This window comes from Macrotis lagotis, chromosome X (assembly GCF_037893015.1).
Source record: "Macrotis lagotis isolate mMagLag1 chromosome X, bilby.v1.9.chrom.fasta, whole genome shotgun sequence".
NCBI classification, from domain to species: domain Eukaryota; kingdom Metazoa; phylum Chordata; class Mammalia; order Peramelemorphia; family Peramelidae; genus Macrotis; species Macrotis lagotis.
In genome coordinates this window covers 702,758,728-702,776,519 of record NC_133666.1, presented here as the reverse complement: position 1 = coordinate 702,776,519, position 17,792 = coordinate 702,758,728, and the positions used below count along the sequence as shown (strand labels likewise).

The 17,792-nt window shown below is 39.7% G+C and overlaps 1 protein-coding gene across 1 annotated transcript in view; it reads right to left on the bottom strand.

Annotated features, from left to right (window-relative positions):
• Positions 1-5,927: 5,927 nt before the first annotated feature.
• LOC141497101 (uncharacterized) overlaps positions 5,928-17,792 on the bottom strand; it is a 55,777-nt gene continuing 43,912 nt past the window's right edge. The window contains exons 6-8 of the mRNA XM_074199695.1: positions 13,593-13,719; positions 12,363-12,458; positions 5,928-11,148 (exon numbers count right to left, since the gene is read on the bottom strand). Coding sequence (XP_074055796.1) covers positions 9,509-11,148; positions 12,363-12,458; positions 13,593-13,719 — 1,863 coding nt within the window. The 3' untranslated portion in view covers positions 5,928-9,508. The remainder of the gene's footprint in view (positions 11,149-12,362; positions 12,459-13,592; positions 13,720-17,792) is intronic.

Here is a 17,792-nt window from a genome sequence, read left to right as displayed (position 1 = left end):
GGTCTTCAGGGCACCACTAGACACAGCCAGTGTGTTCAATAATGAGAATTCAAACAGGAGAGATGCGTAACAGGTTTTATTAACAGGACACTACATCTCTGCCTTTGCAAGCAGACAGACCTTTTTTATACATGCGAGACCACTCTTTGGACTTTATTGGCCTCTTTTAGGTATGCAAAGCAGTATAACTCAAGGATTACTCCCAAGCTTCCTCTTTCACAATAGATGTTCTCTTTTCTATCAACTTCAAAGGAGTAAGATAATGGTTAAGTAAAGAAGGACCAGAGCTCCTTCCTGAGTACAGAGCACACTCAGATATTTGCTGTTATCAGAGCATTCTGACCTTGTGCAAACATCTGAGTCTCATGTTATCTCAAAAGAACTTCATGGCCAGCATTCTTTTTTTAATTTATTTTTATTAAAGATATTATTTGAGTTTTATAATTTTCCCCCCTAATCTTACTTCCCCCCACCCCCACGGAAAGCAGTCTGTCAGTCTTTACTTTGTTTCCATGTTGTACCTTGATCCAAATTGGGTGTGATGAGAGAGAAATCATATCCTTAAAGAAGAGAAGAGAAGTCTAAGAGGTAACAAGATCAGACAATAAGATATCTGTTTTTTCTAAATTAAAGGGAATTGTTCTTGAGCTTTGTTCAAACTCCACAGCTCTTCATCTGGACACAGATGGCACTGTCCTTTGCAGACAGCCCAATATTGTTCCCGATTGTTGCACTGATGGAATGGGCAAGTCCTTCAAGGTTGAACATCACTCCCATGTTGCTGTTAGGGTGGACAGTGTTTTTCTGGTTCTGCTCATCTCACTCAGCATCAGTTCATAGAAATCCCTCCATGCTTCCCTGAAATCCCATCCCTCCTGGTTTCTAATAGAACAATAGTGTTCCATGACATACATATGCCACAGTTTGCTAAGCCATTCCCCAATTGAAGGACATTTACTTGATTTCCAATTCTTTGCCACCACAAACAGGGCTGATATAAATATTTTTGTACAAGTAATGTTTTTACCCTTTTCCATCATCTCTTCAGGGTATAGACCCAGTAGTGGTATTGCTGGGTCAAAGGGTGTGCACATTTTTGTTGCCCTTTGGGCATAGTTCCAAATAGCTCTCCAGAAGGGTTGGATGAGTTCACAGCTCCACCAACAGTGTAATAGTGTCCCAGATTTCCCACAACCCTTCCAACAATGATCATTATCCTTCCTGGTCATATTGGCCAATCTGAGAGGTGTGAGGTGGTACCTCAGAGAAGCTTTAATTTGAATTTCTCTAATAATTAATGATTTAGAGCATTTTTTCATATGGCTATGGATTGCTTTGATCTCCTCATCTGTAAATTGCATGGCCAGCATTCTTAACTTCAATCCTTTACATCAGTGAACTGAGAAATGGTTTGAACAGCCTCAAGAGTCCATTCTCTTGGTGAATTTAAAGCTGGATCAACTTTAACATTTCATATAAGGGTTTCAAGATATCATAAGGCAAATAGATTTTTGGTCTTATCCATTATATTTCCCCTAGTAGTTTTTGTAATGTATGTAATGTATTTACCTTAACTTATGTCTAAATGTGGGGGTGTAATATTTATTTGTGTAGGTTTGATCAATTATCTCAGATAATTAAAGGGTGGATGTCTCTGGAATTTTTTCAGGAGCTACCTTGAGGCCTTGACATGCTAAAGCCTTTTCTACCTCCTGTAAAACTGTCTATAAAAGATTAACATTTGGGGCGGCTAGGTGGCGCAGTGGATAAAGCACCGGCCCTGGAGTCAGGAGTACCTGGGTTCAAATCTGGTCTCAGACACTTAATAATTACCTAGCTGTGTGGCCTTGGGCAAGCCACTTAACCCCATTTGCCTTGCAAAAAAAAAAAAAAACCCGTAACATTATGATGAGATGCTAAAATATCCATGTGATAAAAGATAATATCTTTGAAAGTTTGCTGAATGGCATATAGAATTTTATCTACGAAATATTGGCACATTGTAGGGCTGTTCTTCATCCCTTGTGGCAACACCCACCACTGGAACCTTTTCGTGGGTGAATTCAAATTAACAGAGGGTATAGAGAAAGCAAATCTAATAGCATCCTCTGTATGTATGGGTATAGAGTAAAAACAATCTTTAATATCAATTACCCATAAAGGCCAATTTTCCGGAATCATGCAGTAAGCATCCTCCATTTTCCTGATTTCTTTTTAATAGCAAAGATTGGAGAATTCCATGGGCTGGTACTTTCCTCTATATGCACATCTCAAGCTGTTCTTTAATGGTTTTTTTTCTAGAGCCTGTATTTTTTCTGAACTAAGGGGCCCCCCGATCTATCCAAATAGGCTCATCTGACTTCCATTTTACCTTAGGGGGCATCAATTGTTTTTTTTGTTCCTTTTCTACAGTGGCCCCTATGAAAAATCCATGGAGACTGTGAGTCCCATTTGTGTGAGCAAGTCCCTTCCCCATAAAATCATGGGAAGTCCTTGTACCACATAAGGTCTACTTTTTTCTAAAAATTAAAGGAGGAATTAATAAAATTGAAAGCAAGAAAACTATTGAACTAATAAAAAAAACCAAGAGCTGGTTTTAAGAAAAAGTCAGTAAAATTGATAGACCTCTGGTCAATTTGATTAAAAAAAAGAAAGAAGAAAACCAAATTGCTAGTATCATAAATGAAAAAGGTGAACTCACCACCAATAAAGAGGAAATTAAAGTAATAATTCAGAATTATTTTGCCCAACTCTATACCAATAAATTTGACAATCTAAGTGAAATGGATAAATATTTACAAAAATATAAGTTGCCCAGGTTAAATGAAGAGATTAAATACCTAAACAACCCTATCTCAGAAGAAATTCAACAAGCCATCATTGAACTCACTAAGAAAAAATCTCCAGGGCCTGATGGATTCACAAGTGACTTCTACCAAACATTTAAGGAATAATTGGTTCCAATTCTATATAAACTGTTTTAAAAAATAGGGAAAGATGGAACTCTGCCTAACTCTTTCTATGACACCAATGTAGTGCTGATACCTAAACCAGGAAGAGTTAAAGCAGAGAAAGAAAATTATAGACCTATCTCCCTGATGAATATAGAAGCAAAAATCTTAAAATCTTAGCAAAACTATTACAACAAGTCATCACTAGGATAATGCATTATGATCAAGTAGCATTCATTCCAGGAATGCAGGGTTGGTTCAATATTAGGAAAACTATTAGTATACTCAATTATATCAACAACAAACCTATCAGAAATCATATGATCATATCAATAGATGCTGAAAAAGCTTTTGAAAAAATACAGCATCCATTTCTACTAAAAATACTAGAGAGTGTAGGAATAAATGGACTGTTACTTCGAATAGTTAGCAGTCTCTATCTGAAACCATCAACAAGCATTATATTTTTTAAATTTATTTTTATTTTTATGTTTTTGCAAGGCAGATGGGGTTAAGTGGCTTGCCCAAGGCCACACAGCTAGGTAATTATTAAGTGTCTGGGGCCATATTTGAACCCGGTACTCCTGACTCCAGGTCCGGTACTTTATCAACTGCACCACCTAGCTGCCCCTAATTTATTTTTATTAAAGATATTTTTTGAGTTTTATAATCCCCCCCCATCTTATTTCCCTCCCCCTCCCCCAAGGAAAGCAATCTGTCAGTCTTTACTTTGTTTCCATGTTGTGCCTTGATCCAAATTGAGTGTGATGAGAGAAATCATTTCCTTAAAGAAGAGACAAGAAAGGGGTAGCTAGGTGGTGCAGTGTATAGAGCACTAGCCTTGGAGTCAGGAGTACCTGGGTTCAAATCTGACCTCAGATACTTAATAATTACCTAGCTGTGTGGCCTTGGGCAAACCACTTAACCCCATTGCCTTGAAAAATCTTAAAAAAAAAAAAGAAGAGACAAGAAGTCTAAAAGGTAACAAGATCAGACAATAAGATATCTGTTTTTTTCCTACATTAAAGGGAATAGTCCTTGAACTTTGTTCAAACTCCACATCTCCTTATCTGGATACAGATGGCATTCTCCTTTGCAGACAGCCCAAAATTGTTCCCGATTGTTGCACTGAAGGAATGAGTGAGTCCTTCAAGGTTGAACATCATCGCCATGTTGCTGTTAGGGTGGACAGTGTTTTTCTGGTTCTGCTCATCTCACTCAACATCAGTTCATGCAAATCCCTCCAGGCTTCCCTGAAATCCCATCCCTCCTGGTTTCTAATAGAACAATAGTGTTCCATGACATACATATGCCACAGTTTGCTAAGCCATTCCCCAATTGAAGGACATTTACTTGATTTCTAATTCTTTGCCACCACAAACAGGGCTGCTATAAATATTTTTGTATAAGTGATGTTTTTACCCTTTTACATCATTTCTTCAGGATATAGATCCAGTAGTGGTATTGCTAGGTCAAAGGGTATGCACAATTTTGTTGCCCTTTGGGTGTAGTTCCTTTTTTTTTTTTTTTTTTAGGTTTTTGCAAGGCAAACGGGGTTAAGCGGCTTGCCCAAGGCCACACAACTAGGTAATTATTAAGTGTCTGAGACCAGATTTGAACCCAGGTACTCCTGACTCCAGGACCGGTGCTTTATCCACTGTGCCACCTAGCTGCCCCCGGGTGTAGTTCCAAATAGCACTCCAGAAAGGTTGGATACATTCACAGCTCCACCAACAGTGTAATAGTGTCCCAGATTTCCCACAACCCTTCCAACAGTGATCATTATCCTTTCTGGTCATACAGGCCAATCTAAGAGGTGTGAGGTGGTACCTCAGAGAAGAACAAGCATTATATTCAATGGGGAGAGGCTAGAGGCATTCCTAATAAGATCGGGGTGAAACAAGGATGCCCATTATCACCACTACTATTCAATATTTTATTCAAAATGTTAGTCTCATCAATAAGAGAAGAAAAAAATTGAAGGGATTAGAGTAGGACAGGAGGAGGCAAAACTCTCACTCTTTGCAGATGACATGATAGTCTACCTAGAGAATCCCAAAATGTCATCTAAAAAACTACTAGAAATAATTAGCAACTTTAGCAAAGTAGCAGGATATAAAATAAACCTTCATAAATCTTCAACATTTCTATATATGACTAGCAAGATACAGCAGAAAGAGCTAGAAAGAGAAAACCCATTCAAAGTAACCTCAGACAAAATAAAATACCCGGGAGTCTGCCTGCCAAGGCAAAAATTTTTTGAAAACAATTACAAAACTCTTGTCATGCAAAGAAAATCATTTAAATACCAGGGCAAACATCAACTGTTCATGGATAGGTCAAGCTAATATAATAAAAATGACAATTCTACCAAAACTAAACTACTTGTTTAGCACCCTACCAATCAAAATTCAAAAAAAATTTATTTAATGAGTTAGAAAAATTTGTAAGTAAATTCATAGAGATGTAAAAAGTCAAGAATTTCCAGGGATTCAGTGAAAAAAAAGTGCAAAGGAAGGTGGCTTATCCTTACCAGTCTGAAATTATATTATAAAGCATCAGTCCTCAAAACTGTCTGATATTGGCTAAGAAATAGAGTGGAGGACCAGTGGAATAGACTAGGTGCAATAGCAGGAAACAATTATAATAATCTGCTGTTTGATAAACCCAAAGAGTTCAGCTATTGGCATAAAAACTGTTTGAGAAATATTGCTGGGAAAATTGGAATTTATTATGGAAGAAACTTAGATTAGAGCAACACCTCACACCCTTTACCAAGATCCAAATGGATACAGGATTTAGAAATAAAAAACAATATTATAAGCAAACTAGAAGATCAAGGAGTGGTTTACCTGTCAGATCAATGGAAAGGGAAACAGTTTATGACCAAGGAAGAAATGGAGAACATCATTAAAAACAAACTATATAATTTTGACTACATTAAATTAAAAAGCTTTTGCACAGACAAAACCACCATAACGAAAATCAAAAGAAATGTAGTAAATTGGGAAACAATTTTTGCAAGCAGTATTTCGGACAAAGGGCTCATTTCTAAAATATACAGAGAACTGAGTCAAATCTTCAAAAAAACACAAGCCATTCCCTAATTGACAAATGGTCAAAGGATATGCAAAGACAATATGCAGCTGAGGAAATCAAAGCAATCCATAGTCATATGAAAAATTGCTCCAAATAATTACTTATTAGAGAAATGCAAATTGAAGCATCTCTGAGATACCACCTCACACCTCTCAGACTGGCCAATATGACCAGAAAGGATGATGAGTATTGGAAGGGATGCAGAAAATCTAGGATGCTAACACATTGCTGGTGGAGCTATGAACTCATCCAACCTTTCTGGAGGGCACTTTGGGATTATGCCTAAAGGGCAACAAAAATGTGCATCCCCTTTGATCCAGCAATACCACTACTGGGTCTATACTCTGAAGCGATGATAAAAATAAAAGGGTAAATATATCACTTGTACAAAAATATTTATAGCAGCCCTGTTTGTGGTGGCAAAATTTTGGAAATTAAGTGAATGTCCGTCAATTGGGGAATGGCTTAGCAAACTGTGGTATATGTATGTCATGGAACACTATTGTTCTATTAGAATCTAGGAGGGATGGGAATTCAGGGAAGCCTGGAAAGATTTACATGAACTGAGGCTGAGCAAGGTGAGCAGGACCAGAAAAACATTGTACACCCTAACAGCAACATGAGGGTGATGATCAACCAGGATGGACTTGCTCGTCCCTTCAGTGCAACAACCAGGAACAATTTTGAATGGTCTGCAATGGAGAATTACCATTTGTAACCAGAGAAAGAATTATGGACTTTGAACAAAGACTAAAGACTATTACCATCAAATTAGAAAAAAAAAAGGCATTATATTATCATGTAGTTTTACTATCTTATACTTTATTTTTCTTCCTTAAGGATATGATTTCTCTGTCATCACATTCAACTGAGATCAATGTATAACATTGGAACCAATATATAACATTGGAACTAATGTAAAGACTAACAGAATGCCTTCAAGAAAGGGGGGGATTGTAAAACTCAAACTAAGGGGCAGCTAGGTGGCGCAGTAGATAGAGCACCAGTCCTGGAGTCAGGAGTTCAAATCTGACCTCAGACACTTTTAATAATTAGGTGTGTGGCCTTGGACAAGTCACTTAACCCCATTTCCCTTACAAAAACCTAAAACAAACAAACAAAAAAAACCCCTCAAAATAAATAAACTCTTTAAAAAAAATGTTCTGGGGGCGGCTAGGTGGCATAGTGGATAAAGCACTGGTCCTGGAGTCAGGAGTCCCTGGGTTCAAATCTGGTCTCAGACACTTAATAATGACCTAGTTGTGTGGCCTTGGGTAAGTCATTTAACACCGTTTGCCTTACAAAAACCTAAAAAAAAAATTCCTAAAAAATGTTCTCAATCCCTACTGACTAGAAAAATGCAAATTCAAGCCACTTTAAGGGATCGTCTTCTACTATCAGACTGGATAATAGAAAAGAAAGGAAAAATTCTAAATGTTGGAAGTGGTGGGAAAACTGGGACACTGACGCAATGGGGGAGCTGCTAGCTGTAGAGCCTAAAGACAGCTTTGTAAAAGGGAAAAAGATCAAATTGTACAAACAAGAGGATGCCCAGCAAGTGGGGAAAGGCAAAAGAAGCTGTTGTGAGATTGTGATGGAATATTGTGCCAATAAAATATAACGTGAAAAGATAAAACAAGAATAAAGGACAGGCAAGATGACATGGAGAAAATGACTGAAATGAAAGTGTGTTGCAAGTTGCACATATAAAACCTCTATCAGACTGAGAATAATCACAGGGAAGGTGGGAAAATGTGTGTTTGCGTGTGTGTGTGTGTGTGTGTGTGTGTGTGTGTGTGTGTGTGTGTGTGTGCAATGCTAGGCAGGCACGAAGAGGCAATTGAAGAGTGAAGTTGTCCTTGAAAGTTGACAGCACTGGCCCTGGAGTCAGGAGTACCTGGGTTCAAATCCAGCCTCAGACACTTAATAATGACCTAGCTGTGTGGCCTTGGGCAAGCCACTTAACCCCAATGCCTTGCAACAAACAAACAAACAAAAAAAGAAAGTTGACTTTAATGTGGGAGAACTTGAAAACCCCAGGGTTGGTGCTCTATTTACTGTGCCACCTGGCTGCCATAGAGTGAGGAAAAATTGCACAAACACTGGGCATAGCATCTAAAACAGAAGGTCCTGAATCGATGTTTATTGATTCCATGTCTGAGCTTGCTATTGACTCTGAGCCTAGTTAAGTCCTTTATCACTAAGCTAGTTTAGGGAGTTCAGTATTCCATTTAAATGTATCTAATCCACTATTGTTCTATTAGAAACCAGTAGGGGCAGAAATTCAGGGAAACCTGGAAGGATTTGCTGAGCAAGATGAGCAGAACCAGAAAAATACTATATATCCTAACAGCAACATGGGGGTGATGATCAACCTTAATGGCCTTGCTCATTCCATCAGTGCAACAATCAAGCACAATTTTGGGCTAAATGTGATGGAGAATACCGTCTGTATCCAAAGAATTGTGGAGTTTCAACAAAGGCAAGACTATTATCTTCAATTCATTAAAAAAAACCCCAAAAACCCATTATCTTATTTTGTACTTTTGTTATCTCTTATACTTTATTTTTCTTCCTTAAGTACATGATTTCCCTCTCATCACATTCAACTGAGATCAATGTATACCAAGGAAACAATATAAAGACTACAGCCTGTCTTCTCTGGGGGGTGGGGGGTGGGATGTAAGAAGAGGGGAAAAATTGTAAAGCTCAAAATAAATAATATTTCTTAAAAAAAAGTTTTCAATCATTCATATCAGCGATAAGGTTACTAATATGAATTTAATGATGGCAAATAAGGTATGTTTGCCTGAAGACTTTTCCACATTGATTACTTTCATTAGGTTTTACTCCAATGTGGACTCTTCAATTTTTAAAAATTGTGCCCTACAATAAAAAAAGCTTTTTGAAATTAATCAATTCATAAGGTTGATCTTTGGTATGAATTCTCTCATGTGAAGTAAGATGGCACTTCCATATAAAACCTTTATCAAATTGATTACATTCATAAGATTTCATTGGAGTGTGGACTCTCTGAAGTAGTAAGAAAGGACTTGCTTGTAGAAGTCATTTCACATTGACTACATGGATAGGGTTTTGCTCCAGTATAGATTCACTGATATGCAGTAAGTCTCTGTCCTTCAATGTAAGTCTTTCAACATTGATAACATTCATGAGGTTTCACTACAGTGTGGTATATCTGATGTCTAGCAAATGAGACTTTAATGTAAAAACCTTTCCACACTGATAACATTCATAAGGTTTTTCTCCAGTGTGGATTCTCTAATATTTAGTGAGATAGGACTTATATGAAAAACCCTTTCCATATTGGTTCCATTCAAAAAGTTTCTCTCCAGGGTGGATTCTCTGATGACTAACAAGAGTGTCCTTTAATGAAAAAGCTTTTCCACATTGTTTACATTCATAAGGTGTCCCTCCCAGGGTGGATTCTCTGAAGACTAGAAAGATTGGACTTGAAAGGAAAAAGACTTTCCACGATGATTATATAGATAAGGTTTTTCTCCAGTGTGGATTCTCTGATGTTTGTCAAGAGCACCCTTAAATAAAAAAGTCATTCCACATAGATTACAATCATAAGGGTTTTCTCCAGTGTGGATTCTCTGATGTGTAGTGAGTTGGGACTTCCATGAAAAACCCTTTCCACATTGATTACAATCATAAAGTTTCTCTCCAGTGTGGATTCTCTGATGTTTGTCAAGACTGACCTTAAATGAAAAAGCCTTTCCACATTCATTACAATCATAAGGTTTTTCTCCAGTGTGGATTCTCTGATGGCTAGTGACATAGTATTTACATGCAAAACCCTTTCCACATTGATTACATTCATAAAGTTTCTCTCCAGTGTGGATTCCCTGATGTGTGGTAAGATATGACTTGCTTGTAAAAGCCTTTCCACATTGATTACATTCATAAGGTTTCTCTCCAGTGTGACTTCTCTCATGTTTGTCAAGAGCACCCTTAAATGAAAAAGCCTTTCCACATTGATTACATTCAAAAGGTTTCTCTCCAGTGTGGATCCTGTGATGTGCAGTAAGACTCTCCTTTGTTGTAAAAGCCTTTCCACACTGATTACAATCATAAGGTTTTTCTCCAGTGTGAATTCTCTGATGTTTAGGGAGATTGTACTTACGTGAAAAACCCTTTCCACATTGATTACATTCAAAAGGTTTCTCTCCAGTGTGGATTCTCTGATGCTTAGTGAGATGTGACTTGCATGTAAAAGCCTTTCCACACTGATTACATTCATAAGGTTTTTCTCCAGTGTGGATTCTCTGATGTTTAGTGAGACTGTACTTACATGAAAAACCCTTTCCACATTGATTACATTCAAAAGGTTTCTCTCCAGTGTGAATTTTCTGATGTTTAGTGAGATTTGATTTTCTTGTAAAAGCCTTTGCACATTGATTACAATCATACGGTTTCTCACCAGTGTGGATTTTCTCATGTTTATTAAGAGTGTCCTTAAATGAAAATCCCTTTCCACATTGATTACATTGATAGGGTTTCCCTCCAGTATGGGTATACTGATGTTCAGTAAGTTGGGATTTAAATGTAAAAACCATTCTACACTGATTGCATTCATATGGTTTCTCTCCAGTGTGGATTCTCTGATGTCTAGTGAGATAGGACTTACATGAAAAACTCTTTCCACATTGATTACATTCATAAGGTTTCCCTCCAGTGTGGCTTAACTGATGTTCAGTAAGTTGGGACTTCAATGTAAAAACCTTCCTACATTGATTGCATTCATAAGGTTTTTCTCCAGTGTGAATTCTCTGATGTTCAACAAGAATACCCTTCAATGCAAAAGCCTTTCCAAATTGATTGCATTCATAAAATTTCCCTCCAGTGAGGATTTTCTGAAGTACAGTAAGACTCTCCTTGGTAGTAAAAGTCATTCCAGACTGACCACATCCATAAGGTTTGTCTCCAGTTTGGATTCTCTCATTTGTACCACAGAATTCTCTCCACATGAAATCACAGGCAGTGTCGGTCATGATTTTTTGTTTGTAAGCTTCTTTCATAGGAAGGCTTAGTTTTCCAATTTTCTCCTGGATTTCATCTCTAATGTCTTCTTCTGAAAGATTCAAACGATAAAAATAAGTGTATACAAACATTACATATATTCATTTATTTTCATATCTGCTCCCCAACATTGGTAGAACCTAAATTCATTTACTATTTCTTTCTCCAAGGTAAAAAAAAAAAAACCTCTAACCTACATGGAGAGAACCACTCAGTTTAAAATGACACTACCTTATATCCTAAGGATACGTTACTATACAAAGGGTTACACACATAAGCCCATTGGATCTTGACAATAAACATCAATAATACCTGCAACACAGGTATTCCCAAGACATTTTCATGATATTCATAACACAGGCCATGAGCTTTGAATAGCTGGGTGACTTGACCTGAAATTCCAGCAGCTTAGACTAAAGTATAATACAAGAACTGGGAATAGACTCTCGTCACACTAAAATAAAATCAAAATCCTTCTAAAATCAAGTTTCAAAAATGGGTCACATTTCTCATGTCTCCTATAGGAATTTGAGTTCCTCATTTTTTTTTATAAGGAAGTGAGGAGCATGTTTGACTCTTAGAACTATTGCAAGTATTCCCATTTGGTGGCTCACATCTGCTTGGACAACAGTCTAAGGGATTTGAGTTAAAAAATGTGTTAATGGTAATGTAAGCAACAAATAATTGTCCAATTTGGTTAGAAAGATATTCTCAAGGACAATGAAGAAGTGCATGCCTCAACCCTAACAGTTGTGTTTCTGCAGTGATTGCAAACTATCATGAACAAGAATACACTGATTTGGAGGGTCATACAGTGATTAGGTCAAACTCTGACTGTTTCTAATTGTAACATGTTCTTTTCCATGTTCTTGTAATGTCAGATTATTTCTAAACTTCCAGAAAGATTGGACATTCATGTAAAATGATCCCAGGCATGGAAGGCTGCCTATTACTGCACAAGACAAGTTCGTTCATTTCTACTAATTGCAGCTCATCAAACCCTAATCACCAGATCAAGACATAACTTGGGTTTGAATTTTGGAAGCAATGGTACCAGCCTATTTGAAAACCATGGTCCTGACACAGTAGAAGTCATCATGTAACCATCATGACCCTCCACAACCTTTCTAGAAAAACAGACCTTAAAGAGTCACTCATTCAAAAAGAATTCCAAGGCAGGTGTTCCTGCCCCCACATCTAGCCCTTGCTTCATTGGAACACATAGAAGCCCAGTTGTCATAGCTGTCCTATACCTTCCTCACTCACCTGGACAGTGGCTCCTCAGGCCTTCCTGCTCCAGCATCCATGGAGCTTCCCTTTGCTCAAAGTAAGAGATCACATCTTGTCTGAGACCTGGAAGCCCTGGGCAGGGAAATCAGGTGGGGAAGAAGATGGAGAGATAGATGAAACTTATATGTCTTTTGGAAAGGGGACATATTCACAGAGCTGCTGCACTTTGAGGATCACTCCATGAAGGGCACACATAGGAGCTTCACTCCATGGAGGGCACACATAGGAGCTTGGACTCCCACATTGGTGCTTGTAATGCAAGTATTCAAAACAGGATTTATTGTTGTGCAAATTGGTTCATTCCTATGCCCACATCCTAAAGGTTCCATTTTGGTGGAATAAGCCTCATTCCAAAATGGGGTAAAATGGGTTAAGGTGCAAGACCAGGCTCAAGCCCAGGAAATATGAAAATTTTGCTGAGTTGTTCTCTCCTATTCCTCAGTCCCTGAATCACATGGAAACCTTGTGTATTGTTCATTTGGGGAATCTTTGCCTCTGCCGGGGAGCTTTTCTACTGGCAAGCTCAATACTTATGCCAAATGTTCTATCTTGGTCATTTTGCTGTTCCTGGCAATGCCAGGGGTATACAAAAAAGAAACACAGAGTAGGTCTGAGGCCTCCTGAAGAAGAGTCTCAGGGCAGTTATTTATAGGGACTATGGGGAGAGCTGGGGGAGAAATTCTTGGAACCAGGTTGGGATGAGGAAATGTGGTCTTGGTGCAGCTTCCTAGAAGGATGACTCAGCACACACTTTACATTATCTAGAAATCAAGATAGTGCAGTGGAGAGAATCCTGGGCCTAGTCTGAGGAATGCCACAGTCAAAATTCAGTCTCAGACAGTGACTAGTTAAATGCTGAATCACTTAGTTTCCATTTGTCTCAGTTTCTTGAACTGTCAAATGGGGATAATAGAATTAACTAACTTAGAAGGTTATTATCTGGATGAAGTAACATAATATGCTAAAGAAAGTTCTCATCACAGCATCTGGCAAGCAACAGGTGAAAACAAATAATGCTTCTTCCATTCCCTTCCTTTCCCACTATCTTGGCTAGAATTTTTAAGGCAAGAGGCAGGAAAATTAAAGACACAATTGCAGGAGACCAGTCCTTTCCTCTATTTTTAATTGCCCCAAACCCTCCACAGTAGGGAACGAAGATATTCCCATTGATTGCAGAATCAATGTCACCAGGGGAAGGGTCCTTACCTACAGAGAGCAGGTTCTGGGCATTCTCCAGCATCACCTCTTGGTACAGCTGCTTCTGATGAGGGTCTAAGAGGTTCCATTCCTCCTGGGTGAAGTCGACAGCCACATCCTTGAATGTCACCAAACCCTAGATCATCAGGTATAAAGATGAAAGACTCTTGAGATGTTAAGAGTCCAGCCCTATTCAATTCTAGATGGAAGCTGAAGCATGAGAAGGAATCTGCTGAGAGGTCATGGCCTATATGGAGTCAGATTCCACTCTAGAAGCCAAGGTCATTAAGAGCCCGAGGGAATTCTGAGAAATGCATGTTATATGACAGTTGGAAGAAAGCTGAAAAATCCCTTGGAATATGATGCAGCACCCTGGGGTATCAGGTACAAAGCTTGTATTCTATCTGGGAGGTGGGAGGTGGGAAGTATGCAGGACAAAGAGAGAAGGTGATGGAGAACTTCTTCCTCATTAGACCTGACAGAAAAGGAATCCTGAGAAGATGTCAGAGTAGGTCAGAAATGTCCAGGCTCTCCACATTTCCTCCACAAATAGAAAAATCATCATGAAATGATTGTAGAGGAGCAAAACTAAAGGGATAAAGTCCTAGGAGGACAACTTGAGAGAACTCAGAGAAGAATGCAGGACAACCCACCGAATCATCAGACAGGAGACCTGAGAGAAGCAGTGAGACACCTCAAGAACTTTCATCTCAGCCACTTTCCCCTCACAAACGTTCATCCAAAGCAAAGCAGACTGAGTGGGGGATGACCAAAGGACCCCATGGTGTTTCTGGATGTCATGGCTAACAGTGCTGACCAGACATGACCCCAGCTGTGGCTACTGGGGAGGAGAAGGAAGTACCACAAGGGAGCAAGAAAAACTAAAACATAAAAATGAATAAGCAAAGAACAAAGAACCAGATCACTGATAGCTCCTTTGGTGTTAAAAAAAGATTTGAAATTGTGTTAAAAAAAATTTGAAATCATATTTAGAGGAGAAGGGTGAAATTTAAAAAAATAAAATCTACTCCTACCCTAATGCATAATGGCAAATGGACACAAATACAAAAAGAAATCATGGATTAAAGTAAAAAAAGTATTCAAAAATTGAATAGAATGAGAAAAAAATTAGAAGAAAAAGAAATTCAAGAAAATAATAGAAGATGGTGACAAGAACGGAACGTGTCTTAGGTGCTCTCTCATAAAACTCATAAGCTAAGGACTCTAACTAAACTCTTGAGAGACAGAACCCACAGAGGGACCCAATGAGGCAGTTTTCCTACTCTACATAACCTGGAAAAGAGCAGAACGGCTCTGCTCCCCCGGGGTCGGAGGGGCGGCCTGCCAGAGGGGTGGCCCACCAGAGTGAAAGAACTTCAGCCTCGCGGAGCCAGCCCCAGGGTTCTGGGAGCTGCAACTCACAGCAGCGGGGGACTCTCCTAAGCTACACCCAGGGGAGCACTGGCCACAAATTGGGGAACAGCCGGGGACCTCTGCCAGAGCGAGCACGTGGAGCCCAGCCCTCAGGGCACACAGCAAGCATCATGGCCACCTCAGCCCAGATCCAGGAACAGAAGCAGGTGGAGCCAGTAAGCAGGAGCCCCCAGGGCATGAACCCATTGAACCTAGGGAGGGGAGTGGAGAGAGAGAGACTGCAGAGCTCTGTCCTCTGCCCCTGGAACAGGACTCTGGGATTCTGACAACATTCAGATCCTGATCCCAGTCTAGGCCCCCCAATAGAACAGCAGGCCCCCCCCACCTCAGCCCCGTAGCAGAGGGGGGGCCCCTTTGGTCATTCACAGACCAGGAGGGAGGACAGAGCCTCACACACTGAGACCCTTGTGAGAGTGTCCCAAAAGCTCAGGAAGCACCCCAAAACAAGGCTCAGCCTGGGAAAATGAGCAAGCAGAGAAACAAGAGGAACACCATTGAGAAATATTTTGCATATGAGCCCAAGAAGGATCAAAATATTCAGTCTGAAGATGAGGAAGCACAATCTCCTGCATCTAAAGACTCAAAGAAAAACAGAAATTGGGCTCAGGCTATGACAGAGCTCAAAAAATACTTCTAAAATCAAATGAGGGAGTTAGAAGAAAAACTGGGAAAAGAAATGAGAGAGATACAGGAAAATCCTGAAAATGAAGTCAGCAGCCTAGTTAAGGAAATCCAAAAAAATGCTGAAGAACATAGCATGCTAAAAACCAGCTTAGGTCAAATGGATAAAACAGTTCAAAAAGTTATTGAGGAGAAGAATGCTTTAAAAAGCAAAATTGGAAGGGGTTCCGGCCAAGATGGCGGAGAGAAGACAGGCACAATTCTAAAGTCTCTTAATCTTTCCCCATATATCACATGAAACAAACCTCTTAGAAGAAATCGGACCCACAAAACCCCGAAAGAAAACCCAGGAGAAAAAACATCTACCTCAGGATTTGTCTCCCGCAGCAGCTTTGGCCGAATTCAGGCGGGTGAGTCTGGGCTCAGAGGGAGGATCAGCCCGGGATCAGCTAGATCAACAGCTGAATTGGACCTGGGAGTCTGAGGGCCACAGAGCTGGACTTGCTGGATCAGTGGTGGGGCTGGACCGCAGGAGCATGAGTCAGCAGGAGAGCTGAGGCACTGGTGTTGGAGCTGTCCCCCGGGAGATCCTGGACAGGGCTGGGGTGGGGGAGCTCTGGAGCAAGAAGGCTTCTGACACCATCCCTGGGCCCCTCTGGTCTGAGTCCCATTACAACTCAGACTTCTTCCCTTACAAACAAATGGAAACTACTTCTGCCTCAGGTCCAGGTGTCTGAGCAGAAGAACCAGCCCAGCTGAGGAATGACCTCAGGCCAGGGTAAAGCCCACCATTGATTGAAGGCAAAAAGAATTCAATAGCTTCCATTCCTCCCTTTAAGGAAAGGGAGAAGGCCTCAGCCAAGGTCACAGACACTCCAGAGAAAGCAACCAGCACCTCCTGCTGGCCAACCAGAGAAACTGCACTCAGTGAGTAAAGCCTTTAGCAATCCCAAGCCCCGGGAACCAGCCCCTCCCCAACTCAGGGCTTAGCAAAATGAAGAAGGGTCAGTGGAAAGGTGGATCCATAGAAAAATTCTTGGAAGGAAAAGACCCTAACTCTGAGAGACCTGGAACCTCTGAGGAGAATACAATCTGGTCTTCAGCACAGAAAGACTTCCTTGAAGAAATAAGGAAGGAGTTTAAAAATCAACTGGAAAATTTGGGAGAGACAATTAATACCTTGCAACAAGAAAACAAAACCTTAGAAAGTACAATTGGACAAATACAAAATGAGAATAAATCTCTCAGATCTTCAAATGGGCATATGCAAAAAGAAATTATTTCTCTCAAAACATCAATTGGTCAAATGGAAAGCTCTTTCAAAAGTAGAAGTGACCAATTGGAAAAGGAGTTGCAAAAGGTTAATGAAGAAAACTCCTCCCCCCAAAAAAAAGAATGGAGTCTACAGAAACGAGTGACTCCATGAGACAGCAAGAGTCAGTTAAACAAAATCAAAAAATAGAAAAAATAGAAGCAAATGTAAAATACCTCATCAACAAAACCACTGACCTCGAGAATAGATCGAGGAGGGGCAACCTGAAAATTATAGGACTTCCTGAAAACACTGAAAAGAAAAAAAGCCTGGACTTAATATTACAGGATCTAGTGATGGAAAACTGCCCTGATATCATGGAATCAGAGGGCAAAGTAGTTATTGAAAGAGCACATGGATCCCCACCAGAAAAAGATCCTAAAAAGAAAACACCAAGGAATGTTGTGGCCAAACTCCAGAACTATCATATGAAAGAGAAAATCCTGCAAGCAGCCAGAAAGAAACAATTTAAATATCAAGGAGCACAGTAAGGATCACACAGGACCTGGCTGCTTCAAGATTAAGGGATCGATGGGCCTGGAATGAGATATTTCGAAGAGCAAGGGAGCTTGGAATGCAGCCAAGAATCTACTTTCCTGCAAAGCTGAGCCTTCTCTTCCAGGGAAAAAGATGGACATTTAACGAAATGGAAGAATTACAAAAATTTCTATGAAAAGACCAGAGCTAGACAGAAAATTTGGACATCAAACAGGAGGTTCAAGAGACACATGAAAAGGTTAAAAAAAATAGTGGCAGTAAAAGGAAAAAAAATGCAATTCAGTAAGTTGAAACTGGCTATATCCTAGCATGAGGGGCAAAAGATTCTCATAAATCTTGAGAAT